The 27,900-nt window shown below is 43.9% G+C and overlaps 1 protein-coding gene across 3 annotated transcripts; it reads left to right on the top strand.

The window, feature by feature from the left end:
* Positions 1 to 935: 935 nt before the first annotated feature.
* On the top strand, positions 936 to 13,515 carry ptger2a (prostaglandin E receptor 2a (subtype EP2)). Of its 3 annotated transcripts, none has more exons than XM_069166442.1 (3): positions 936 to 1,138; positions 2,877 to 3,737; positions 10,896 to 13,515. In XM_069166442.1, the coding sequence occupies exons 2-3, from the start codon at positions 2,892 to 2,894 to the stop codon at positions 11,175 to 11,177; spliced, it is 1,128 nt and encodes a 375-aa protein (XP_069022543.1). In that variant the 5' UTR covers positions 936 to 1,138; positions 2,877 to 2,891; the 3' UTR covers positions 11,178 to 13,515. The 3 variants fall into 3 exon arrangements, with proteins under 3 accessions (XP_069022543.1, XP_069022544.1, XP_069022542.1); XM_069166443.1 differs by having other exon boundaries at positions 2,874 to 3,737; XM_069166441.1 differs by having other exon boundaries at positions 2,817 to 3,737.
* The last annotated feature ends 14,385 nt before the right edge of the window (positions 13,516 to 27,900 follow it).

The raw sequence follows: 27,900 nt of genomic DNA, 5'->3' as shown, positions 1-27,900 counted from the left end.
ATTATGGAGCTTTTAAATCAATTTAGCTAAATATAGACTGATGACTTCATCTCAGATGAAGAAAGAAGTAAAAACCAAACTAATCAAACTAATTTTTGAATCACTTATTCGTGGCCATAGTGGCGCCACTGATTCACCCTGATGGGAAATCACAGCCTCAACCTTCATGAGCTTGTGGCCAGAAACCCAACAACAACATGTAATCTCCACATGTAAGACACGTGAAGCCGGCCAAACACACATCTTTCATGCTGCGGTCAAAAACACATGCTTTGGATGTTTTGGTGTCACGTACGTGGCAGATGAAAGCAGGGCACACGGACACCCACAGACACAGAGGGCTGCGTAATGTTCCCAAAATATTATGTGATATTATGTCTTTTCTTTCAACCCGTTTTTATTTTTGAAGACTCGGTGTCTCGGTGTCAATGTGCATTTATCTCACTTGTTATTCGAGAAATATTCCTTCAGGGACTTTAAAAGCATTTTACTATCCAAGACACACACATTGAAAGTAACAGGTCAGATATTCATGTCTGTTGTGTGTGAGAACGTCACACAAAAGACATTATGCAATGACGGCAGAATTTTTCTTTAGACTTTAACTGCATAACATTTCATTATTTAAAAACATATTTTGAAGTGCAGAAAGATTTTGCTCCTCCAAAATAAAAGGACTTATTTTAAAAAAAAAATAATTAATTGGAATAATTAAAAGGTATAAATTATGAATATATCATTCGCTATATTTGACTGCAGGTTGACGGCAAACACCAGGAAGCTGTTTTCAGCGGGGAGGTATTTTCTATTATTGCAAGGCGAGGCTTGCAGCTGACTCGCTCCAGCTTGTAGACAAATGCGGTGGGTGTACCCGTGACGTGTGACGTCACCGCATCGTTCCCTGTACCCGGGGCCCATTCATGCCTCCTCATCAGAGTGGCGCGCGGCTCGCTCACAGCACCTTCAGCCTTAAACCGGAGCGGCTCCACGAGTGGCTCAAACTATTAAAAAAAAAATTAAATTAAATTAAAAAAAAAATTAAAAACCCGGGAGATATTTCTAAACTGGTGGGACTCGACCTGGACTCTGAAAGGCGGAAACAAACGTCCACACTGCGGGGAGCGTAACACACGAGGAGGTGAGAACTTTATCATGTGTTTGCGTTTCAGCGCTGTGAGATGCAGACGGATGTGTGACTCCGTTCTCAATGCAAAACTCGATTTAGAAAATACGCCGGTGTTGGATTTCCTTGCGTACTTGAAAAAAACAAAAAAAAACAACACAAAACAGTAAAAAAAAAACTGTCAGAGCTGGACTGGAGCAATTTTGTAAGTTTCATTCGGCGCACATTGTATGCATTCATTTTCCCAATCAATTTCAAACTCAGAAACTTTACTCTGCAGATTGCGTGTCGGCAACCTGGTGCTGTTGCGCTCCCAACAGCGCACATTATGTAAACAAACGAACGCAAATGTATTTGAAGTTATTTTGCATATGCCTTATACAATTCAAGACAACCGAGATTTGTCAATACGAAAAAGTAATTTGCCCTAATTTTACGAAAAGCTATAAATAAAACGTGTTAATAAATCAAATTTACATGTCTGTAAAGTTTTACAGATTTATCCAACATTTCAAAGTGGCAGATAGATTTCCAAAAACTTCCCTGACGGCCACAACACCTGGACACATCTGTCACGGCATGTAAACCGCGTTTTGGACCAGAAAACTAACGTATTCCGTCTGAAGACCTCTACTGCAGCGGGCATCGCCGGAGTGGACAGAGCAAACAAGTGAATCAGTCACGGTGAACTTCTAGTGAAAGTGGAGGCACGAGTCATGCAAGCGGAACAGATGTGTAATAATACGCACGCCTGGCTTTATTCGGAAAAATATTTCCTCTGTGTAATCCAACATCTGCTCAGACGGGCAGATGAATGGTGTGAAACGAGAGGAACTTGTCAAACAGCAACAACAAAAAAAAAGTGTGTGTGTTTGCTTGTGATGTGTGTGAGAACTTGGGCAGCTGTTTTGTAAAACCTGCGGCCGGTCAGCTGATATCTGTGAAGAGGAACAACGTTTGGGATTTCACAAATCCAACACTTGCAACAGAGCAGGCGCTGCAGCATTGTTTTTTTTTGTTTTTTTTTTTAAGAATATGCTGAATGTTCCCTTTTGTTTGGTTCCCTCTCCTCTATGTGGGTGCAGTGAGTAAGAGGTCAGCGGTGTGTCTCCTCAGTAGTGTTGACGTCGAGTCAAAACAGTCTGAAAGTCAGAGAGTCCGTTGCCACTGCGTCTCCCGGAGCCGACGAGTGGAAGCTAAACAAATAAAAAGCAGTTTCGGAAATGTTGAAGTGTTGCGCTTGAATGCATCATTCTGTAAAGTTTAGCAAAGAGTAAGCTCAGCAGTGAAACTCCTTGTGTCTGTAGAGGATCCCTGATGTCAAAATGGACATTAGAGTCAACAAAGCAGCTGAAAGAAGGATTACTTCAACTTCTTATGTTATTTTGAAAAACATCTTGTTTTGCAATTTTTTTTGTGAGGTGTAAAGTATTTGTTTATTTTAGAATCACTGCTATTGTTATCTGACCTGTTTTATGGCTGTAATAATATCATATCTTCATGTTTTTGCATGTTTGATCTTTGCCTGTGGACATTTTGTTTTCTATCTTGAAGCACGTGGAGTCCGTTGCCGTCACATAAAATGTGCTAAATAAATGACCGACGACGCGGCAACATGATGCACTTTCTGTTAACGGATCGACTGTTGAACCGACTAACCCTCCCGTGTCTTTTCCTCCTCTGGGTTTACCAGGATGGCTGCGGACAACAACTTAAGGACACATTTCTGACACTTTTTCTTTTGGTAAAGCAGCGGAGACGTTTTCCGATGAATTCGAGCAACTTCTCCGCGGCGGACCAGGACAATGACACGTGCCACGTCAAGCACCACATCGACCCCAAAGAGAGCCCGCTGATCAGCGCCATCATGTTCGCCGCGGGCATCTTCGGCAACGTCGCCGCCCTGCTGATCCTGGAGATCCGGCGGCGCCGGAACGCCAGGGCGGGCGGCGCGTGGCAGCGGGCGCTGTTCCACGTGCTCATCACGTCGCTGGTGGTCACGGACCTGGCCGGCACCTGCCTGGTCAGCCCGCTGGTGCAGCTGTCGTACGCCCTCAACATGACGATGGTCGGCATGGCGCCCAGATCCCACAGCGTGTGCTCGTACTTCGGAGTCAGCATGACCTTCTTCAGCCTGGCCACCATGTCGCTGCTCTTCACCACGGCGCTGGAGCGGTGCTTCGCCATCGGGTACCCGTACCTGTACAGCCGGCACGTCACCAGGAAGTGCGCCTACGTCACCATCCCGCTGGTGTTCCTGCTGTGCACGTTGTTCTGCCTGCTCCCGTTCGCCGGCTTCGGTAAATACGTGCAGTACTGCCCCGGCACGTGGTGCTTCATCGACATGAACCCGAAGCAGCCGGAGGACCGGGCCTACGCCAACCTGTACGCCACGGTGATGCTGGTGCTGGTGCTCGCCATCGTGGCGTGCAACGGTTTCGTGGTGTACCAGCTGTTCCGGATGTACCAGCGGCGGAAGAGGAACGGCTCGGTGATGGCGGGCGCGAGGTCCAAAAGCGACCGCAGGGCCATGTCGATGGCCGAGGAGGTGGAGCACCTGATCCTGCTGGTCTTCATGACCATCATCTTCATCATCTGCACGCTGCCGCTCGTGGTAAGACGACGCGAACTAACGCACGTTCGGCGTTTTAGCCTCGTTCTGCAGTCGACGCGACTCCATGAGGACATGCATGCGCAAACTTGGTTGTCAGAAGTAAATCATGGACGAGTTAGAGGCGCAGAGTTCAAGTTCTTCCTTTGGTTCAGTGCAAAATTTGCATTTCAGCTGAGATCAGGAAAATTAATCCAGATATGCGTGACACTTTATTTTAGTTGTAGCTTAAAAAAAACAAAAACTAAATCGACATTTTTGAGAAGACGCTGCTGCAAAGTCGAGCACTTTTTATCGCAACAAAGTAGCTCAAACTAGTTGCTGGTTCATTTTCGGCTGACTAATCAAAAAAAAAAAAATCAATTTACAACGATCTCCAATATCGGCCTTCGAATCGGCTTGGATCTAGAACCTCGTGCACAGCAGATAGTTTGTGCCTGGTGTTCGGAAACATCTTCACAAAACCTAATAGTTAAGGGCCTTTGTATGTCAAAAAGTATTTGCAAAAAGTAAACACTTGATAAGTCATACAAATCACTTTCGGTTTATCTGATTTGGAGTCTCCGCTGTAAGTCGAGGACTGAAAGATAAAACTGCTGTGCCGCTTCGAGCCGACTCACTCTTGTTAGAAGCGTGTCAGATTGTCTCTCAGATGCAGTTTATTGTCTGAAATGTGACGCGTATCATATCGGTGATATTTTGTGGAGAGGTAGCGATTCATAAATCCTACAATAGACCAGTGATGTCAGGTCGCAGACAGGAAACAGTGCATCAGGGCCGCTACGTCTCTATGCTTATGTTGCAGCCACAAGTATGAGGACTTAATGTTTAAATATAGATTTAATGACGTGGTAGAAGGTGTACAAGAGCCCTTCAAAGCTCTTGACTTTTTAAACACTAAATTATTTCCAAATGCAGATATACAGATTATTATGAGTAATAAAAGCTTGTTTCAGATGAGTTTTTCCAGCCCACTGCAATTATTGGAAAATAATAATTTCCCCCAAAGTGGGCTGTAATGTCTTTCATAAGTACATCCCATACTGTTCTCATTCTGACTGACAGTCTGATCACCGCAGTCATCATTTAAGTGAGAGGGGCTGCAGTGTGTTGGCTGTGTAAGCTCAGGAAAGAGAGGAAAGGTGTTAAATAAGAAATGAAGATTCAAACACTATTTTCCTTTTCAATTTTCCACATTTCAACATGTCTGGTTTAAGATTGAGGAGCAAATTAAAAAATAAAAGGTGCGACGATACCATCAAACAGAGACACTATTTTACGAACGGCAGGTTACACACACACACACACACTACACCGTCTAACTACCAGTGACCGTTGGAGAATCCAGGATTTGGTCAGTAATGTCATCAGGAAGCGATTATGGTCGAGTCTGTAATGAGAAGATGGGGGCCGTCTGGCTCCGAAAACTGTAATTATTGAATTTCACGTGTGGCGACGGCATAAATGAAACATCTTGTGACCGATGAATACTTTGGAGGAAGGACTCAATGATCACTTACCACCAGCTGTTAAGACCCACAAATGATAAACTGCGGCGACATTTAACACAACACTGGCCCCGTCGCATCGGAGGAGACGCTGAAGAGAGTTAGATGAGACATAAATATGATAAATATCAACTGCACGACGGGCACGAAGTAAACTCTGACATATTTCTAAGTTGTCTGGCGCTGAAAACCTGTTTGGAAAAGAAAGTTGATTTGAGGGAGAAGGTATAGGTTCACCCACGTGTGACTCATGGCCATTTACGCCGCCTCAGCCCGACTCTCTGTAACCACATCGCTCCTGAAAATTTCACTTTGGGCTTCGGGACGGGAAATCGATACGTTTCCCAGCAGTTAAATGTTGTTGTGCACTTTACAGCAGACGGCAGCAGTTCCGTCTTAGTAATGAGGAGTCAAGGTCTTCGTCGGTGCGGTGACCGCCATACCCTGCATCTGAGCGGCTCAGAATATGCTGACTAATTCTAGGAGCGTCAACAAACAGACCACACGAACACAGAAACGGACTCCTTTAAAATTTAGTCACTTCACATGAGGGTATTTTTTTGGACACATTAAACATTTGTAGAGGAGCTTGTTTTATTGCTTTAATGCTGATGAATGTAGCGCTAAAGCAGTAAAAGTGGAAGTTTTATATTTACTGGACTGCAGCTGGTTCTTATCACAGATTCCTCCATCTGATACGGGTTGTGTGGACTTCAAATGTGTAGCGACTCGTTTCCAGTGTTTGCCCCAGTGTACGTCGTCGGTAGAGTTTGTGGCTCAGGCCCCAAGGAAATTTAAGGATTCTTTTAATTAAAAATATGCAAATTATTACTGTCATATCTGTGTAAAACTTTGCAAAAATGTGGAAAAGCCATAGCAGATGATCAGGAAGTGCCGGAAGTGACCCTATTTGGACGAGATGGGGATCTGACTCCATCTGATCGGAAACCCGCCGATACTACGTCCGCGTCCGCCGATAGCCGTAACCTGACTGCACCGCAGGCCTGTCAATCAAACAGACACGCCCCCCCAAAACACGGCTTTATGAAGCTTATTTTTTTTAAATTAATGACGGGATTAAGAAGGAACGACACCGAGATAACTGGTGGATAAAATCTATTGACTTTGTATTTCATGAGACGAGTTGAATGGGAGTCTACGGAGGCTTTTTGAAGCCGACCTCTAGTGGCCCTCAGTGGCATTGCAGCTTAAGGCACTTCTACATCGGCATCATCTTTCAGCCTGCGTCCACTTTTATATGCAGTCTGTGGCTGCAGCTAAATCTTACCATGATTGTAAAAAAAAACAAAAAAAACTTGAATCACCACAAGACAAAAAACTTTGAACTGCCACTTGCTCTTATTCTTATTATCAAATCCACAGGTGTTCACAGACCACTGCCAGGAGTGAGTTAGTCTGATGGGTCGTGTAACTGCGCTGTTCGCTGTGTAGCAGGTGAAGGAAGCTGGGATCAGCTTTCTCCGCGGCCTCATTAGGAGGCTGAATAAAACGGATGACTCGGTACAGTGAGGTCAGACGAGGACAGACGGAGAGAGGGAAGTCATCTGCATCACTGTGAGGTCAAACTGAAGGCCTGAAGATGTTTTGATTTCGCCGTTTGGAAGCACTGAAAAGGTCTCAACAACTTTTCTACCCACTGGTCGTTACAAGTCATCGTACGTAGGTAGTTTTATTCACTCGGCTGTCTAATTGCATCTTCTGGCTGTTATTCCGTCTTATCCTCCTCCAATCACATGTCCAGACCTTTTGCCTCGTCGACATTACTTTCATCCATACGTCATAAATCCCTTGTATAATGCGAGTCATTTGTCATATGTACTTTGGAGATCGCTTACTTGCTTGCGGCTGTCAAGAGTCACCGCCCCGCTCCTGCCCTCGTGTTTCCACCGAGCGGCCGCGGTAACCTCGTTTCCATTTCGTTGGCCTGCAGGAAGATGGAGAAAACCGTTTACCGTATTTCACTGCAAACACACACACTAAATGAATCTGCTGAGAGGGATCAGGTCTCTTATTATCAGGCTACATCCAGATTTAAATCCAATTTGCTTTCCCGTTCCTTTTTTAAGGATCTCCATCTATTAAAAAAAAAAAAAAAAAAAAATCCAGATTTTACTTGTTCCTCCGTTCGACAAAAGTTTTCAATCACAGCTGATTTCTGCATTAACTCCACACACATGACATCACACTTTGTATATATTATTTTTGTTTTTTTTTTAAATGTATTGTACATTTTTATTTGTTTTTATTTTTTAAGTAAATCACATTGAGCTGGCCAATGTCGTCTGGACTGATGGCAGCTTGTTCTGCATCAGTCCAGAGTTCAGCTGATGTTCTGTGCTTCTCTATTTCTGTCTTCAAGGATCAGCTGATATGTTTTGGAGTTTAATTATCCAACTCTCAGCCAGCAGAATCGACAGAAATCTGCTTCTCATGAAAGATAACTTAATAAAGCTGCATACGGTACGAAAAGGGCCCGAGGGGTTAGCGTGACACGCAACATCAGCCAAAGAGGGCGGGGCTTGATTAAGGCTTTTAAAAAGGTGTTTCGATATTTGCTTTGAGGCTTGCGAGCTTTCCCCGAGTCGACACGTTCAAACATTCAACTACTTGTGCATTATTTATTAAGAGCTTTATATAAACACAAGCTAGCAATGTGATACCACAGTTTGAGGTCAGGGCATCACACACAAGACGCAAACACACACACACACACACAGGATGGGATTGTGTTACATTTCTCGTCCGATATGAAACAGATGATGTGCTTTCAGTGTGATGTGCCTCCGGTTATCTCAGAGAAACACTGACATTTAAGGAAGCAGTGAAAAAGTGCCGTGATGGAATTTACAATGCAGTTTCAGGGTCAGTCTTCCTGCGTGTGAATAAAAGGTCTCTGGATGTGAACCTGGAGGTGAAAATATCATCGCCTCTGACTCCGGTATTTGATCGGCACACAGTTTACGTAATCGAACAAACTCTGTGCCAGAAAATGAAAGTGAAACAGACGATGGTGTTCGAGGCCTCACAGACTTTTCGCATTAACACTTTTATTACACTTCCTGTCGGTGTGCGGAGAGGAGAGTCGGATTTTACGGCTCAGTCTGCCTCCGCGCACACAGCATCAGGACTGAATCACAGTGATGACCCTGTGTTCTTCTGTACAAGAGGATATCGGGATTACTCTATTCTGTGTTGCAGAATTCCTTTAGCGTTTGGAAAAATCTGGAAAAGTCAACAGTGTTTTTACGCCTCACAGCTACTTCAGCAAAGACGCTTCTACTGCCTTTTGCCGCCTCATGGCAACGGCCCTGCAGCTGTACTACTGCGCAACAGGAAATGACGCGCTAATTGTTGCAGCAACCGTTGCCGTCTCAGCAAATTAGCTGCTTGTAATCAGTTCGGAAGAAAAGTGTAGAAGTGGAAGAGAAAGTTCTGTTTGTGAGAAATTCTAAGAAAAAGTGAAAAAAAAAGAGGGTGTTTGGCAGGCAGGAAGTGATTAAGAGATATTCTGCCATCTGTTGAGGTCACTTCTCCTTCACATTTCACTCTTTAAAAGTATATATTGTTCCTCTGTGACCCCCAGAGAGAACGGCAGCAGACATTTCTAAACCTGCGAACTAGTCACGGCTTCCATGGATTGTACTCACGCTGGTTCCCAACCTTGGGACCGTCGGCTGAAGGGGAACTCGCTGCTTTCTTGTCGCAGCCGGTGTTTGAGTCTCGGAGGAGGAACTAATCGGAGAAATCTGCGGCTCATTCTTGACCTGAGGGGCGCTACTAAAAAAAAGAAACGAAAAAAGAGCTGCAACCAAAAGGTCAAAGACTTTGTAATGGAGCAGTTATTGATCAGATCAGGATTAGCAAGAACACACGTCACTACCGTGTGTGTGTGTGTGTGTGTGTGTGTGTGTGTGTGTGTGTGTGTGTGTGTGTGTGTGTTGGTTAATGAGGTGGAAAGTTCTCCCCTTCCCGCTCTTGCATTTTTTTGGATGAAGGCTAAAAGTTGAAGGAAAGGGCAGCCGAAGCCATTTACAACCAGCATTTCTCCATCTGCTTCGCTCCACCTGTGGACTCGCACTCCCACAATGCATTTCACACCAACCAGTGCTAGTGTATTTGGAGGCCAGGCTCGAAGCGGACAGAAATAAATGGCATTAATACCGAAAACAATCCTTCCCTGCGCTCTGAATCGAGTAGCATTTCTTTTTACCGTCAGTACGTACCGCAGCTACCTGTAAAAAGCACGTACTGTTGCGTGTAGTACGTGTACAATCGGGGCATACTGCGCTTTGAACTTTGACCCCCTTGGTCATACTACATTAAAAGGAAGCTCAATTGAACACATAAAAAATTTCAGGGTAGCTGCAGTACGGACTAAAAGTAAAAAAAAAAAAAAAAATGTTCTGGCCTATTACGTAGCGTGTTCGTATTGGATACTGGACCGCAGCGCTTGTTTTACGAGACGGATTCCTTCATTAAATGCGCGTCTTTGTGTGTAAAGTCTCTCAGCTGGATATCAGCATGGGAACTTCTATCTGGCTCTAACCTCAGCATTCAACATCTGCCTCTCAGCTTCCCCTAAAAAAAAAAACCCACAGAATACACGCACACACACGCACGCACACGTCCGCATCTTCGGCGATGGGTTTGCCTCTGTCGTCCGTCTGAAAGGCAAACAGAGCGATGCCGAGACTAATTCAGATCTCATTTGTGATTGAGGAGATTACTGTGTGCTCTGTAAACATCCTGTGTGTGTGAGGGGTGCTGCTATCTGCCTCGGAGAGGATCAAATCAGGGAGGGAGCTTCTCTTTTCTGACTTTTTACGACATTAATTATGACGCTGCGTTGAGAAAAGACTTCCATTAATACACGAAGTAAACACTCTTCTGGCTGTCAGAACGGGATTGAGTGACGACTGTAGACAGCTGCGGCCATTTTATTTGATTTTTTTTTCTTTCAGCACGTTGATTATAATCTGCGAGGTCACACTGTGAAATAAAGCTGAATAATGAGGAAATAACTATTTGATTGCTATCAGCTATTTAATTACTTTGAGCGTGACCGAGTTTCATCGTTTCATAATCAGTGTATAAATATGTGTGCACGCTGCATTTAAGGTTGTTTCCAGCAGCTGTAGACCTCAGGGTAGCTTGGAAACTATTGGAACAGCCTTTAACCAATTAGAACTGACCATATGTCACCAGGCTGTAAACAACAGAAAGCCTCCTCCTCCTGTTTACTCTCTTTAATACTTTTAGTATGTTTGGAGGACAAGCAGAGGGAAACTGTGGCTGAATCCAAACGTACATGATGTTGAACAGGAATATGAAGCCAGTTATCCTCCGTTACAAGTGGGGAGCGATTCTCCATTTGTCACATGCATCTTTCACACCATCCGTCAGCTGACTGCCTTCATGTACGGGCTGCATTACTGTTCTGCTGAGCCGGCAGGATGTGAAAAAACATCGGCTTCCTCAGGATAGTGACATTTAACTTTAACAATCGAAGCATGCGTGATGAGTCCGACCTCCCATAAGCAGATGGCTTTCTCCATCTTATGGACGTATGGCCGGGCTGTTGGCTCGGATGTGGCCGAGTGTCTGACCGTGTCCTCTCTCTCTCTTCTCTCAGATTCGGGTGTACATCAACTCCATCGCGAGCCGCGGCGAGTCCCACGGCACGGACCTGATCGCCCTGCGCTTCATCTCCGTCAACTCCATCCTCGACCCGTGGGTCTTCATCCTCCTCTCCCCCAGCGTGCTGCACTTCTGCTGGGCCTCCGTGGCCCGGGCCCCCCTGGGGATGTCGCGGGGCTCCGTGTGCAAGTCGTCGCTGGCGAAGGACAACGTTCACCTGGAACTGTCGCGCGCGGCGCCGTACACCGAGCATTGTCACGTGGCGGAAAACGCGTGACCGCATTTCATGATGTATATTAATCGGACGCGGGATTGGAACGCGTTGTTCTCCCGCGTCAGGCGGCGGAGGTTCGGTGTGGGTCCGCGGCGTCTCTCCAACGTGGCCCCCCCCCCCGCCATCGAACTGATTCCCAACATCCGGCCGCTTCTTGTCCACCGTGCGGCGTTTCAGCTGAGTGTGCGCATGTTGAATGCACACCGACGTGTCGCCCCCTTCGCACGCTTTTGTATTTCACGCCTGCGGCCCGGGTGAAAAAAAAGGCTGCTGATGGGAACCGTGGCGATGAAGTGGAAGACAAACTGCGAATGTTTGCTCGGATGTGAAGCGCGACGCGACACGCCGAAGACGTTCGTTTGTCGGCGAGTAAAGGAACCGGGGCTGACCTGCCAAATTCAAGACAAACAACAACAACAACAACAGATCACCTGGGCTCACGATGCTCGCGTAGAAAGTTGTTTTGGTTGGAAATTCACGTCACCGATGACTCTAAAAAGAGGAATGGAGGATGGAGATCATTTAGTCATTTAGAAACACGCGTTTCTACATGTGTTAATTACTCATTTGGAGCCCTTCTTGTCATCGACCCCAGACTTTAACCTCTTGGGTTTGCTTTGGTAACCTCTAATCCTGCCGTCCTACCACATTGCTGCCAGAGAGGTCAAAGGTCAAGAAGCCTGGTTGGGGGGTGTGGTGGATTGGTTTACAGAAGATGTCCAGATTTCACTCAGGGAGTTGATGGGAGATAATACACACTAAAAAAAAAAAAAGAAAAAAAGGTTTTACTGACGGGCATGATTTCATGTGGATGTGCATGTTACACTACTGCTTCTTAATATTAAGTAACAGCGGATCAGTGTTGTCAGATTTCAGGTTATCATTGTAATGCTTGTGATGTGCTGCATTGATATGAAATGATTTGAGGAACTTTTTAAAAGAGTACCTCCCCTAACGACAAAATAACGTTGAGATTGCGTCATCCGTGTGTTAATTATGAAAACAAAAGCACGGTGTTACTTTTGAAATGAATATACAGTACACTGCGGATCGAATTAATGCAGCTTATTTCATTGAGTGTTACAGTAATTGTGTCACATGGGGGAAGTAATGCTACTTGCGGCTAAGAACACCACAGCCTACCTTTAACTCTCTACGAAGGAGTTGTGAACTGTTTAGAAATACATTTTAAATGATTTGATGGCATATATGTTGTCGATATAAATGGGAAAAAAAAGTATCGTAGCTTGTTTTAGAAATCAGTTTTCTTTGTAAGACCGAACTCTTGCCACACGTTTCCCCCGAGTATCGTTATTTTATGACACTTGGCAGATATCTTGTCCTTCCACACGGCCTCAAAGTTATTCGGAAAAAAGCTATAATATGACTGACTTTAGAGAGTAAAGCGCCATTTCAACTGCACTAGTTTTACAAGCGACTTGAAATGTTACTTTTATTAAATATATTTAGGGGCAAAAGATGTTTTTTTTTTGTTTTTTTTTAAACTGATGGTGAAATGTTTCCAGTTGGGTTATCGTGGAAACGCAGGCACGCTTTCAGGTGGTGATGATCAGCCGCTCACCGACCCAACACGTCATAACATAACCGTGGAGTCACCTCCAACGAAATCGCCGAAGTTAAAGGACTACTTAGTGACCTGGAGAAAAAAAAAAAAGCAGGTCGCTTTTTCTCCACTATGTTTTGTCAATTACGCAACAACGGTTACCGTGACAGCGTCTCTTCATTTAAAATGAAGCAGGCCCAAGAAAAATAAGCTACTACGAGTGTTCTGCGCGACTATGAAGAAAACCACTCGAACTGGGGCGACGGCGTGACCCCGGTTTGGTGTGCAGAGGGAGAAACAAAAACTGTTCTCACGGGTGCGTGAGCACCACGTGACTTCAAAGCCTGAGAAAGGGAAATGCATCAACGGTATTATTTATGGTGCGGTGAGAGAAGAGCGGTTTATTACCTCTGCTGCTCTATTGTTGGTTCTCATGAACCAGCATCTAAAAATTAGGGGTTCGCGACAGCGACTTGCTGCTTCCTGTCGAGTGCGAGTTCAGCTTCTGTGTGTGTGTGTGTGTGTGTGTGTGTGTGCGCGCTGCGGGCTTTTTCCTGTTGTGTTTTTGAGAAGCGTGCACGTATGTGTGCATGTGCGCAACAGACAGCAGATGTAATGTAAATGTAATGATGTCAAACCTGAATGCTACCTACCTGGATGTTACCTGTACTCTGTAATTACGTACTTTACATGAAAACTGAATGCACTGAGCACACAGGCGTGTGCGTGCGCGTGTGTGTTTTATGGCTTGTGTAAATAAACATCTCATTCGCCAAATATTCTGTCGAATCTGCTTTGTAGCCCCCTTCCCCACACACACACACAGCTTGAATAATGTTCCCTCTCTGTATAATACCACCACATCAGTCTATGAATGCAAACAGGAAGTCTTGACTTTTGAGTTCTTATTTGTTTCGTTCGAGGCAACAGTTTTATGATCCTAAATGTGAGCCGCACCATTGAGACAAAAAACATTTTGTTTAGGTGTTTTTCTTCGGGGCCAGACAGGCTAAAAGGGGATTTTAAATGTGCACTTAGCAGCAAAAAGTAACCAGTAGTCCACTGTCTTGCTAATATTGCTATTAGTTGAGACAGCAGCACACTTACGAATGTAGTAAACTGCAGATACACATCGCAACTGAATGACCCGAACGGAAACACACGGACGTTGTACACACTGCTGCAGTCAGCGGAGCTTCCTCTCTACGGCGGATCAAATACATAAATGTGTTTTAAAAAATAAAACCACCATATTCACCAAAACCAAGAAAAGAAAATGTGAGGAGAAGGAAAACAAACACTCTAGGTGTTGTCTAGCAGATGTCAGAGTTGTTGTTTTTTTCTCTCCTCTCACCGTCAAGTCACCGAACGTGATATAATTCAATTCATCGGGAGTTATGATCCAACGCCACCACCCATCTCTCCTCCTCCTCCTCCTCCCGCTCTCTCGCCATCCTGCAAATGACTCCTCTCGTCTTCCTCTCCTGCAACAGCAAGCCGAGAGGCCTCTTTGGCATCGGGACCTGCTGGGGACCCGGCCGATGTGTGTGCTGAAGTGCAATCTGCTGCGTGTGGCGCAACGACAACGAGTCCGGTCTCACGGCAACAGCCGAGATGCTCCCGATTGACTTCGCCTAACAGATAAGTGTGGACGTGATGACGCTGAAGCTCCTGACCGGCATCTGTCTTCCAGTTTGAGCTCATGCAATAGAGACTTCCTGTGTCCCTGCATGCTTTTTATGTGAGTCATATATATAAACAGTTATATAAACAAAAGGCAAATTCTGACACCTCTCCAACGGCTTCGTAAGAATTGTGTTTCTTGCATGGATATAGAGTGTTTTTGCCGCAGTTGCATTTCACTGCATGTCTCAAATGGAGGTGAAAAGAAAAGAGTCAGAAAGCGACCATATTTGGGCGAGCTGGGGGAGGAGCCAGCGGTGGATCTGACCCGATCCGATTGGAAACCCGTCGATACTAAGCCCCGCCCAGTTGTATGTTAATTATCAAATGAACAAGCGTTTGGGAGCACAGTTGTCGTAGTAACCAGGTCAGAAGTAAGACGTGAGACACCGAACGCCAGCGACAACGATATCCTCCATCTACGGCATCATTTGATGCCATTTCCCTCGACAATTACCCGTGATTCTCGCTTATGATGCTCGCTTTCTGTCAATTAACGTCCCGCCAATAAATAATTAACGTCCAAGCGACAGAGCAGACATCAGGAACACATTAACCTTAATGAAGTTTACTCCACGCAATTGATTAGTTGATTAATTAATGCTGTCTGGTTAATTGGATGATCTCTTGAGTTGTGATGAGGTCAGAGGAAGGAAGGAAGTGTGTGTTGAGCGCGTCATTCCAGATAGTGGCAGCATGATGCTGGTGATTGCAGTCAGGTGTTGCAGCGTTCGGTGGGCGGGGCTTAGTGTCGTCGGGTTTCCAATCACGTGGAGTCAGATCCACGGCGTGTTCTGCACGGCTGCAAACGCCCTCAGCCGAGACTTTGGTCCGGTTTCCGGCCGGGCCTCTTGCAGCACGTCACTCCTCTGCTCTTTTTCAAAACGTTTCCTGTCTGTTTCTAATAAAAGGCCCAAAAAAATGATCTTTAAAAATAAAAAAAAAAATTGGGGCGGCTGAAGAGGCATCATTTTTTTTAATTTTTGTTTCACAAATGAGCAGGAAATGACGACGACTCAGATGAGATCTGACATGCAACTTTTTTTCCACATCTGAGATTGAGGAAACCCGACGCGAATCACAACGGTCTTGTGGCTTTGCAGCCAACGTTTTGTTTTTCACTTCAAGCCAAGTTACTTCATCCTTTCTTTCCATCTCATTTCTGCCAGCCGGCTTTTTAGCAGTCACAACAGGCTGCAGACATGGCCAATTTCCATCCATTTAATGAGGAAGAATCAGTATTATTTAATGATTCAAACGCGATTACGGGAAAAACTTGAGAGCTGAGGCGGCTGAAGTGGTTTTAGCGACACGAAGATGTTTCAGTGTGAGCGCTGAAAAAAAAAAAAACACGTTTTATTGAAAAATCAAGTGAAAAGTCATTCAGCTCGAAGAATTATTGAAAGGTTTAACAGGAAGCCCTGTGGCTGTGACTTGTTTTCTTTTTGAAGTTTCTGAAAGTCAAACTGATTTCCAGGTAAACAAGTTTCAGTCAGACTTTTGGTATGCCACTCGTGAATGTGACACCTTACACACTCGAGCCGTTGATAAATGATAATACTTTCAGAAACACATTCGAATCATCTTGGCTTCTGAGGAAAAAAACACGGTGAGGTAAATGAAAACGTTTCACCACAGTTTCCTGTACGAGCTGCTAACTGTATGGGGGTTAAGGGGGGGGAGTGAACAAGCTAGAACAAGATGCAGATCAGCACTGTGACTGATTTCACTGGGAAGAGACGCCCACATTTTAAGCTTTTCAGCTCTTGCAGGAGATAAAAAAAAACAAAAACCTGTTGAACTAACAAGGTTGCAGATAAACCGTCACTGCGATTGAGAAGCTAAGACCTCTGTTTTGGTGTAACAGAACTACTATCATTTGGTCCCCTAATGTGTTTTATTAACGTGAATGTTTGGGAACACGATTAGAGCTCCTGTCGAGAGGAAAATGGCGCATTTCAATCTCCTAAAAACACAGAGGAAAACAGGAAATCTTCAAACTGTTTAGTTGCTGTGGTGTCCCACTTTAGATTTCCATTTAATAATTAGCGCTCCTCTCCTTCTGGGAGTGTTGGCTGGAACGAGGTGGACATTTTTCTGCTTTTAAAACAACTTCATTTGTCTGCGAGACTCTTCTCACGGAAATCACATCCTGCCACACTGTGAGGAGATTTTCAAACCTCCTTCCCAGCTGGAAGTTTTTAATGCAAAAAAAAAAAAAGTGTTGATAATATTATGCAATGGTCTTAGTCATGTTTTCAGTATGAACAATGTTATTAAAATGAACGTACTCTAATAAAAAAAATGCCAATATAAATACCTCGTGTTGACATTTTATGAATATCTTCAGTGTTTTTAGAGAACGTAATTCTACCTTCAGGAAGAACATTCAGGGAATGACACAAACGTTGGCACATGACTACAACATGACATCATTTCTTCCAGGAGAAAAAACCCCATAAATGACTTATTTGGGCAAAAGACATGAAATAATAAAGAAGACCGTCTATTTGTCCTCCATCAACAAAAGCTTTAAACATGCTCTCAAAGAGTTTTACAGTTCACGCTCACAACGACGCAGCAGCTCTGCAAGGTGCATCAGGAGCAAATTAGGGTTCGGTGTCTTGCCCGAGGACACTTCAGGGATCGAACCACCGACCTTACGATCGGTGCGCAAACTGCTCTACAACCTGAACCGCACGGGAAGCTTAAGCGGCTTCGTAAAATCGAATTTGTTGAGATACCAAGAAGGAAAAGAACCATTTTGACATGAGATTTAAACTGTGAATCCCTGTTCTTCTTCTCTACTTCCCGGTACAGCAGCCGTCCATGAAAAACACCAACAGCGCGGCTTCACGTACTCGAGGGTAAAAATCCCCCGTGTCATGCCTGGTGGTTCAACATCTGTTTCGCGTCTCCCCGTCTGAGCTTCTGATTGGCTGAGGAGTTAAGACGTGATGAAAACAAAAATGACTCTTTTGTCTGATATGGAATTTCAGCTTCAGACATCAGAGGTGGTCGTGTTAAAGCTGCTGCAACGGAGCGCGCAGACCGGGAGGGAAGCTTTCTGTAAGGAATTATCAGCGTCTGCAGCGAGGTGACGTACGAGACGCGACTGACGCCTCGCTGCAAACTGTGCCTTCACGCGCCTCAGAGTTGAAAGCGTCGCTCCGAAGGACGCCGCCCGGCAGCCTCTGACTCCGCTCTGTTCGCTGCTCCTTCTCACATTTGCCCGTCACAGATTTACATTTCTCACGTAAAAAAAAAATGAAAGGATGTGAACAATTGACTTCTATCGTGAAACCGCTTCCTGCGCAAACCACAACTCTCCTCCGTGCTCGCCCCAGATCTCGCCCCAGATCTCGCCCCAGATCTCGCCCCAGATCTCGACCCAGATCTCGCCCCAGATCTCGCCCCAGATCTCGACCCAGATCTCGCCCCAGATCTCGACCCAGATCTCGCCCCAGATCTCGACCCAGATCTCGACCCAGATCTCGCCCCAGATCTCGCAGATAACAAAACGAGAGGCAGAGAGAGAGAGAGAGAGAGAGAGAGAGAGAAAGTCGAAGCGAGCGGGGGCGCGATGAGGCAGCGAGGGAGCACGCGGCGGCCGCAGAGGGATTTCCCCCTGTGGCCGGACTACAGAGAACAAAAACCAGAGGGGAGGATTGCCCAACTCGTAAATGTCCACCGTTATGCACATAAGAGATGACAAACAGTCTCTCCAACACGCGGGCATTTCCTCCCCCGCTACAGTCACGCATGTGAACGTTTGGGTCGGAGAAATATGAAATCGGAGGGCTCCGTGGTCAAAACGTTCACAGCTGAAGCTGCGTGGGCACACGTGAGGTAACGACGCCTGGTGTCACTTGTTGGAAACGAGGCTGCAGTCCAGCCGGCTTCTCAGCCAGTCCGACTGAACAAAAAAAAAAAAACACAAAAAAAAAACACAGCAGCAGCAGGAATATTTCAACAGGCTTCCAGAGATAAAGGTGAAAAGGAAATCCAGACTAAAAATGCTCTTCCTCAATCAACCCTCGGAGCCCAATACACAAACGCTGCACACGCGCGTGTAAAAAAATAAAAATAAATACAGGATAATAGAAAAGTGTCGTGCTTTGACACGAGCTTGATTTGAGTGTTACGACTATGAATACGAGTCAATTTTAGACTCTATTTCGATGCAGTAGGAGGATTTGAGCATTAATACTAGCCAGAGGTGTGTTCTTGGGGTGTAAAAACAACAGCAGAAGTCTGTTAGCGATATGGAAACGGGACTGGGGGACGGAAGGGGGGGGGGTTACATCTTGTAGGGCAGAGATATGAAGCAGTGAGATTATGGGAGCTCCAGTTCCCCGGAGGAGGAGTGGCACTGAGCAAAACAATCTTTAACTGGGAGAGAGTGCACGATTATTCTTGGTTGAGAGGTCACGACGAAGTTTTCTCTTTATTCCTGAAAACAAAACAGTTTTTTTTGTTATCCGTCGTGCACTTTATTTCTGCATTGTAATTGTGACCCGTTTTATGTTTGTTGTTATCTACGGTACTGGAATTATTGTTGCCGAGACATTCGGCCCGGAACATAAAAATCCCACAACCCGCATTTAAATTATGAAAACGTGTGCACAGCGGGACAAAACAGAACTGATATCATTACTGTCAAAGACAGAAGACAGTTATCTCCATTTACAATAACAGACGACAGTTTGACATGTTCCTGGCAGGTATTTATACTTATGGATACCGATAAGAAGAAGAAGCCGTCGATGTGAAATGTTGGAAGAATAACTTCGTGCACTCTAACGGCAGATAAAAAGAGCTGAAGTGACAGAAGTGTGTTTGCAGAGATGGAGCTGTACACACACACACACACACACACACACACACACCCTCCCTCCTCCCCCCACTACCCCACAGGATACACAGATACCCAGGATGCATCTGTTCAGGGAGGAAAAATAGAAACGCAGGACTACTGAACTTTATAATACACGCATGTATGTATGAGTCTGGGACGCCGGCCGAGGCAACAACAAGTGTCTAAAGTTGACGCGGTGAAAGGTGTGTGTGTGTGTGTGTGTGTGTGTGTGTGTGTGTGTTTTTTTTGAAAGTTGACAGGGGGAGAAGTCAATAGTCTGGACGAGGAATGTCCTCTCTGCAGCTAAAGAAAATAAATAACGTCAGCTTTCATCGTTACTTCATAGATGGCACTGAGGAGCATGTGTGTGTGCAGATCACGAGCCGAGGAGCATCTTCTCAACTAAACAGTCATTTATAAAAAAAATAAATTAAAAAAAAAAACTGTTTTACCAGGTGAAAGAGGAGAATTTAGAAAAAACATGAAAAACTTTCATTTGGTGCTGTTGGAAATGTCCATATCCCACGTAGCGATGACCACGCGGGGGGAAAAGTCGTAAGAAACCTCACTGCAAACAGAAAACAATGAAGACAAAGAAAAAGTGAGGAGTGTTTAGAAAAGACAGGAGTTAAAACAGCGACTTGTAAAAATATTTCTCGACAAAATATCAACCCATTTCTTTTTAACTTTTTTTTTACAATATTTTTGGGGCGAAGGGAAATTTCCTCCACCGTACAAAAGACCTGAAACTACCAGAAATAATCGCAAAAACGGATGTTTTCTGACTGACAGGCGTCTTGTGAGAAACGCCGCGGCGACGAGCCTGTAAATGTGGAAATAAATACCGACCTGACAGTCGTATTTATGGAGACACAAATGAGTTTCACGGTCATTGTTGTGTCTGAATTCCCCTCCAAAAAAACAACAACAAAAAAAACATTTATCTCTGCAGGTCTGAGCTCGTTCAGTTTCACTCTGAAGTTGTTGCAACACTCCTCCTCGGTCTTTCTTTCCGAGCTGCACTCATTCACATCGCCACGGCGACAATGTTCAGATCTCGTTAATTGTATGAAGCACCCACACAAACAAAATGTAGTCAACGCTCATCAGACAAGTCAAATATATAATTCATGCATCAATAAATAACATTGTAAATTCAGATGCTTTATTAGCTTCTTATCAGTAAGTTCAAAAAGCAATAAAGCTTTTTATATTTAATCATTACATATAGTTTTCCCATTTTCGTGACCGCATTTACAGTCTGTTGAGGCCAGCTACAAAAGTGAAATCATAAAACTACAGCAGACGAAGCAGATCATGTTTATTATCTATTTAATATACTGCACAGTTCTGTAGCGTCGCTGTATAAACCAGTCGGTGGTTGAAGTTAGCAGCCAACGTGACATAGAAGGTTTTAGTTTCGATTCTTTACTGTTGTAAGAGGCGTGTTTCTGGTAGAAAAAATTTTAAATAAGCTCAAGAAAGATGAAGAAAATATGACATTTTTAAACGTATTAGGTTTTCTAATTTTATCAATTGTTGACAAACTAGAGGAAGGACCTGTTCTTCTTTTTATGGCCCATTTTAAATGATATAATAAACATGATCTCCTGATGTTTTCAGATACTTTGCTCTGTTACTCCACAGTTCGGTTTCCTGCCACAATACATTTGTTTTCTAAATCCCCTTTTAAACATTACATCACTTTTTTTGTTCGACCTACTTGGACGTTGAGATTGGACGACTCCACTAATTTGGAAATTTCTCATTTCCCACAAATATTCTTACGATTCACAAGACACAACTTAAGACAACGATTGCGGGACATTTCCTGATGTCATGAAGCGTCACACCCTCGACGTGTCTCCTGTTAAGTGATCCTGAGTCATCGCTTTGTTGCAAAATGGACACTCTCTCTCTGTCTCTCAGGTGAGTGTCTCTGTACCTGTCTGTGTGAGTCTGTGTATGCCAGGTTCTTTCTATGAAGAAGAAGAAGAAGAAGAAAAAGAAGGAAATTAGACCATTGTCAGCCTTTCTGTTTCTTATAAATACCAACAGTCTCAGAGAGATTCCCTGCAGCTCCATAATAAATGTTCCCAGTCAGTCTGTGCACAGTGCTGCGGTCATGAGACGAATCTTGTGCATGGAAGTGTGTTGATACTGTACGCGAGCCAACTGTGTGCCCTGTCAGGGCCTGTTATAAGATAGTGATGTTTGAATAATGCTGGTGAGCAGGCAGAACCAGGAGCACGTGCCCACACACACACACACACACACACACACACACACACACACACACACACACACACACACACACACACACACACACACACACACACACACACACACAGAGGGAACAAACCGAAAAGAAAAAAAAAAAATCAACCCAATCAGGAAGTGTCAAAATACTAGTTTGAAAAATAGTTGTTTTTTTTCCCCTTCAGCGGCACCAAACTAAATCAGTTCATTTAATCCTGAGAGTCAAATCTTCTTATCAGCTTCTACAGTCTGCAGATTCCATGTGTTTGTCGTCCCGAGTGGCTTTTTTTTTTCTTCTTCCCCCCCCGCTGATGTTTTTGTGGCTCTCGCTGATGGCTCAGTGGATGATATCGATTCTTCTTTCCAAACCAAACCACCGAATAATGAAAGCTGAGTGAAGCCACATGGGCTTCAACAAGCTGTCAGACCTACTGATTATTTTAGGTCGCACTTTCAGGATCTTACAAGTTATCTGTAATGCAGTTTTAAATTCTGTCCGTCCAGGTTTTCAGGTACTTTAAAGGCTCGTGTATTATAGAATATTTAAGCATCTTTAGGGATGTTTTATATGAACATCAGTGCAGATTCAGAGACAGTCACACTACTGGTGTTTTTTTTTTGTTAGAACTGACAGGTAATATACAGGGAATGCATTAAGATCTGCATACGTGCAAAAGAGGCAGTGGTCTCCTTGGGGTCAGTAATGGGAACAAAATAAGTGCCAGTCTTCCCCTTATTCCCGTGTTGACAAAAATGATCTTGCCTTGGAGGGGACTTCAGAGGATGAAAAAAAATGGTTCTGACTCTGTGACCATTTCCACGTAATACTCGCCGTAACAGACCGGAGTGATGTTTTTAAGATCTCATGCATGTCGTAAATGCCTGACTGATTTGATAAAGAGCCACTGGGAATATTTCTTATCGCAGATGAGCTTCCTTACGGCAGAGTGCAGGCCGGCTCGGTATTCCCACGCTCCGCTCATCCCGGCAGGCAAAACACCATCACTGATAGCAAAGAAGGGGCAAAATTATTAAATAATTCCAAGTCTTGACAATTTTTTCATCACGTCCTATTATGACTAAATACAAAAATAGTCACCCGCCATCAGAGTTGTATTTCTACTATACATAACTTTAAGCTATTAATTCTGTGCCAGAGAAATGCTTCCATAAAGTTTTTCTTCTTGTTTTGTCTCTTTGTTGTTGTACCCATCAATTATAAGATGCTTTAAATCCTATATCCTCCACTGAATTGTTGTTTTTACTCGATTCAACGCAGAAATCTTTGGAAACCTAATTTCAGGAAGAAACCTTTTCCTCGATTCTGCAGTCGATCTCGTCGTCGTTCATATACTGAAGTGCACTTTGTCATATTGCCGTCATGGGACGCTGCTATAGAACAGAAAGCACGCCGGCGGTGGCTTCCTGCGGATCAATAATGTAAAGATCGATGGGCCCTGCGAGGGTCCGGTCTGAGGGGAATTTCCAACGTAATGCCACTTCGATTAGAATTTGCCAGCTTCATTAAATTTCACCCTTGAAGCACAAAAAAACAAACACAAAACAGCGCCACATAATTTCAGATTCGGTCAAACCGTTCAGGTTTTAGGCGCATGAATAACGTGGAGATGATCTCACTCAAACGGGCAATAAAGTACCAATCAAAACATCACAGGTCAGTAGCTCAAATTGCGAACTGGCATTCAGGGCGACGTGATCAATGTAAGGACGTGGGGTTTATTTGTTTGTTTTGTCCAATCTTTCCGACAGTGTCATTTCTTTGTCTTCTAATGCCTGCAGGTCTCTGAATTGTATGATGACGTGCTGAACTTCTGTGTTGGCTTCGAAAATATCAGTAAAATCAAATGAAGCTTACAGGAAATGAGAGAAACTAATCCGTGAAAATCTGGCTCAAAAAGTTTGGATGTCTGACCATAAATAACAATAATAATAATAATAATAATAATTTTTTTTTTTAAAAAGATCCCTGAGCTGTTGAAATGAACATTACAGTGCAGAAATATCATAGTTACATCTGGTTAGATAGTTACAACAGGTCAGCCTGTGCTAATAAATAAGTCTGTTTCAGTTGGCTTTGAGCAAAAGAAAAGCTGCTTCTTTGTGTGTGTGCGGTGGACTGTTTAAATAACTACAGTAGGTGGTCCTGCATTGACAGCAAGATAAAAAAAAAAAAAAAAAAAAAAAAAACGCTGCTACAAATAAAAGATCAAACCTGGAGGAGGTGAAACTGAAGTTAATGAAAATATTATTTATACCCCACTCCAAACTAATCATAGATATTAACATGGTGCTATTTATCACTGTTTGTCCACTCCCTCCCTGCTTCCTCCATCTCCCTTTCTCCTCTGCTTTTCCTCTGATATCTTTCCACGTCAAACTTCCTCTCGCTTTCACCCATAAATATTGATAGATCTCTCCTTATCTCACCCTTTTCTATTTTAATTTTTTTTTGCCGTGTCTACACACCCTCGTTAACCTCTCTGCTCCCTATTGGCCGACAACAGAATATCAGAGCTTCTGCAAACAGCTCACAGCTGGGGTTAAGGTTAGGGTTAGCTCCAAACAATTTGTAACTGATCCAAGTCTTGGTACGTTTGAAAAATGTGGATATTTTCCGTGTTAAAACAGACTAATTCATTCCTCAGCTATCCGGTGAAGTCTAGTATGTCACAGAAAGAAATTCCTCAAAATCCCCTTTCCTGTATGGCCGATAGAAAGTTGTAGAAAAAGACAAAAGTATTGCAGGAATTCCTTTGTTTGTGACACTGGTTTTACATGCAGGCAGCCCGACGCTGCTCCAGCGATGTGTTTACTCGGAGCGATGATGGATAACAGAGGCCAGTTCAGTAACCGTGTTGGGCTTCAAATACTGCCACGACAACTTATGATTTCTTTAATAAACAGAAGTGAACAGAAGTATTCGGAGCCTTCAGCCCTGCAGAGCATTGATCCTCGCTCGGGTGGAGGAGCAGAAGCTCTCAAACCATCTGTTCATTATCATTTCAACCCTTTATTCATTTCTTTTTGGCATGTGAAAGCATAATTTGCTAGCTGTGGGTCAAATCACTCCTACCATTGATACAATGCATTTCTGTGCTATTTTTGGCTTTCCGTGCTAAAAAGTCTTTTCAAACTGACTTCAGTGAATCAGAAAGTTTAGACAACAATGAACTTGCGGGGCAGATAAATGGGCTTTTTTTTTTTTTTAAATTACTCTATATGATGAGGAAAATCTCTCTTCTTCCTTTCTCCAAGATGAAAGACTAATTTTCAGAGTCTGAACAGCAGTAAACAAAACATCAGCAGAGAAACACTCCGCTGAGCCCGATACAAACGACGCTGTTACTCCAACGATGTCGTGTATGGTTTTCTCACTTATCACAATATGCGTGTGCGTGTGTGTGTGTGTGTGTGTGTGTGTGCTACAGAGGTTGTACACACCTAAAAAAGCAGCTATTCATCACACCAAATAAAAAGAGAAAATCCCATTATTCATACAAGTACATCAGTGTGTGTTTGGAGATCAGCATGCAGCAGCACACTCAAGTGATTTATCTGCACCTGTTTACACTGACCACTCCACCCCATCATGTGTGTGTGTGTGTGTGTGTGTGTGTGTGTGTGTGTGTGTGTGTGTGTGTGTGTGTTGGTTGCAGCCTTTCTGAAGGACACAGCGACACAAAATGCGACAGCACATCTACTCGCACCTCCTCGATCAAAAACACACACACACACACACACACACACACACACATTCAACATCTACGCGGTGGCCTCATCTGTGTTTGTGGATTCTCTATGGAACGGATCCAGACCCAGACATTAATGCTACTGATTTAATAACTAACTTAAATGAATTATAGTTCAGTTTTGCTGGCCCACACGTGCGTTTCTTTACAAGTGGTGTCCAGCCAATGCCCTGCAGGCTCTTATTGTTTTGATTACAAGTCAGTCAAGAGAAGAGGAAATAAATTATATTTGTATAAAGATTTTTCAGAAGCCCTCAGAGTTGCTCAGACAAATTAATTCTATTAGATTGTATACTGCATTAATTTGAGATTTTTTTTTTTTTTTTTTTTACTAATACACTGATGGATGACAAATAAAAAATCTTCACTATGCTATCGTTTATAGAAGCAATAAAGGATTCTGCCACACACTACTGTTGGTACATCGCTGCCCACACCAGTACATGCTGAAACACAACACTATTAATTGACCCTGAGTCTCTCTGTGTGTGTGTGTGTGTGTGTGTGTGTGTGTGTGTGTGTGTGTGTGTGTGTGTGTGTGTGTGTGTGTGTGTGTGTGTGTGTGTGTGAGAGCTCAAGCAGGAATGTAAAAAACAAAAGAGAGATTTTTGTCATTAACCACACCGGTTACCACATACGCCCCGTTTTGACAAGAGAGCTGTCAGGGCTCATCGAGGGTGACACGCACACGCACACACACACACACACACACACACACACACACACACTCTCTCTCTCTAATCGAGAACATAAGCGCTGCAGGACATTCCTGAGGAGCAGAGACGGAGGAGGATGTTTACCGGGTCGTACACGCGGAGACCGAGAGGAGCACACGGAGAGGAGGATGTTTTATCTGCAGTAGCTTCATATGCAGTCGGGAAACTCTCCAATTAAAGCCGAGTTTGAACCTAAACACACCCGAACACACCCAGCAATGGCCCCCATTTTCTCCCCAACAGTCCTCCAACAATATTAAAAAAAAAAAAAAAAAAGGCAGTTTTTGCATTGCCTCCTTATTGATCCAGCAAAGAGCTTTTAATGGCAGCAGATGTCATTAACTGCTGCCTACAGAAGTGTGTTAGTGTGTGTGTGTGTGTGTGTGTGTCTGTTACTGTAATGGGGGACTGCAATCCTAGACGATGATATTTAGAAACAACAATCATTAATGAGTCACAGACAACCACTCAGATACTTCCCCTGCTGGGTTTCATGTTTCCGTCTCGGGTGTCTGAAATCTCTGAAGCAACAAATGTCCCTTTGACGGGGGATGAAGTCGACGACGTCCACTCACCGACGCTCAAACTGAATTTGATGAAACCTTTTTATCCTGACGTTTATTTTTATTTTTTTTTTATTGCACACAACATTTTGTTTTTGTTTCTTTTTGTCTCTACTAAAAGTTACTTTGGATGAGGATCAGAGATTTTGATGAAGGCCAGATCAGAGACTGATAAGGTTCAGGTTCTTGAGCACCACAGTTACCGGACCGTCGGAGCCAGATGCATGAATCTCTGCGTAAATTCAAAGTTCTGTCTATCTATTTTTTTTGCCAGATTTAGACAGCTGTGTACGCGTTACGAAGTTCTCCATACCTGGCTAATAAACACAGCTCGGGCTACTTACAGCAGCAGACATTTTTGTAAACTAACACAGGTGCAGACATCTTTAACCGACATAAATAAATGTCAGAGAGATGATTCATAATTTTGGGTTTCACGAGGTTGATGAGAAATAAAAAAGGATTTAAATTAGGTTGAAATGTGCCTTTAGATTTGAAATCAGTCGACACTGTTTGTCTACATTGTTTAGCTAATGAGCAAAATATCCTTGGTTAAGACTCATTCTTCCACGTCTACCTCGTCATATCAGCATATTCTGGTCTGTAGTGACGGCAGCACATAATCAGCTGTCGGAGGATGGAGCGACCGGTGCCATGGCGACCACTGCCAGAGAAAAGTGGCCGATTTTTATTTCTACCTCAAAACTAAAACTTCAAAACCTGCTTTTTAACTCCGTTAACTGTACGATCTATTGACTCCAGTGTTTCTTGTCAAGCAGAAAGGATCTCGCTAACTTGTTTGGAAATGTTATAAGCCTCGCGTTCATGTTAAAACAGAGCAGCCTGGGAGTTTGGGAGCAGTCAGCTGACCTCTGGCAGAGCTCGCTGCTTCTTGTTTTGAACAGGACACCCTGTTTCTACTCTCTGAGGACTGGCAAAAATGCCGACCTCTGCTTTTCTTCATTCTGGGTTTCCTCCTCCTCCTCTTCCTCCCTTCTTTCCAATTAGTTTCCAATAAAAACATGTGCTTTTTAATCCTTGCCAAATTTAGAAAAGAGAGATCTCAATCTGTCGTGCTCTGTGATTGCAGCCGAGGGAGTGACATCAGTCCTAAAAAAACTAGAAAAACACAGGGCGAACAAAAACTCCAAAACGATAAGATCCCATCGCTGTTTGGGATGCTGTGTTGGTTTCCAAGTCTATTTCTGTCTCATCGTTCGCTTTACGGGAATCCCAGAGGAGAAGGAGCAACAGGATGGACTTTTAGACTCCTACGGGACGGACGCTGCAGGTTGCAAACGTCCCGCAGGAGT

The sequence above is a fragment of the Embiotoca jacksoni genome, unplaced genomic scaffold (genome assembly GCF_022577435.1).
Source record: "Embiotoca jacksoni isolate LCO1_2020_lvr unplaced genomic scaffold, fEmbJac1.0.p SCAF_38, whole genome shotgun sequence".
Lineage (NCBI taxonomy): Eukaryota > Metazoa > Chordata > Actinopteri > Embiotocidae > Embiotoca > Embiotoca jacksoni.
The sequence above is the reverse complement of the archived record's forward strand: the minus strand, read 5'-3'. Positions and strand labels throughout refer to the sequence as shown.

What these genes read in the sequence shown, in the direction of transcription:
- ptger2a (XM_069166442.1), top strand. Translation starts at nt 2,892, where the DNA reads ATGAATTCGAGCAACTTCTCCGCGGCGGACCAGGACAATGACACGTGC. An exon ending in TCTGCACGCTGCCGCTCGTG is followed by an intron (nt 3,738 to 10,895) that starts GTAAGACGACGC and finishes CTCTTCTCTCAG; the next exon opens with ATTCGGGTGTACATCAACTC.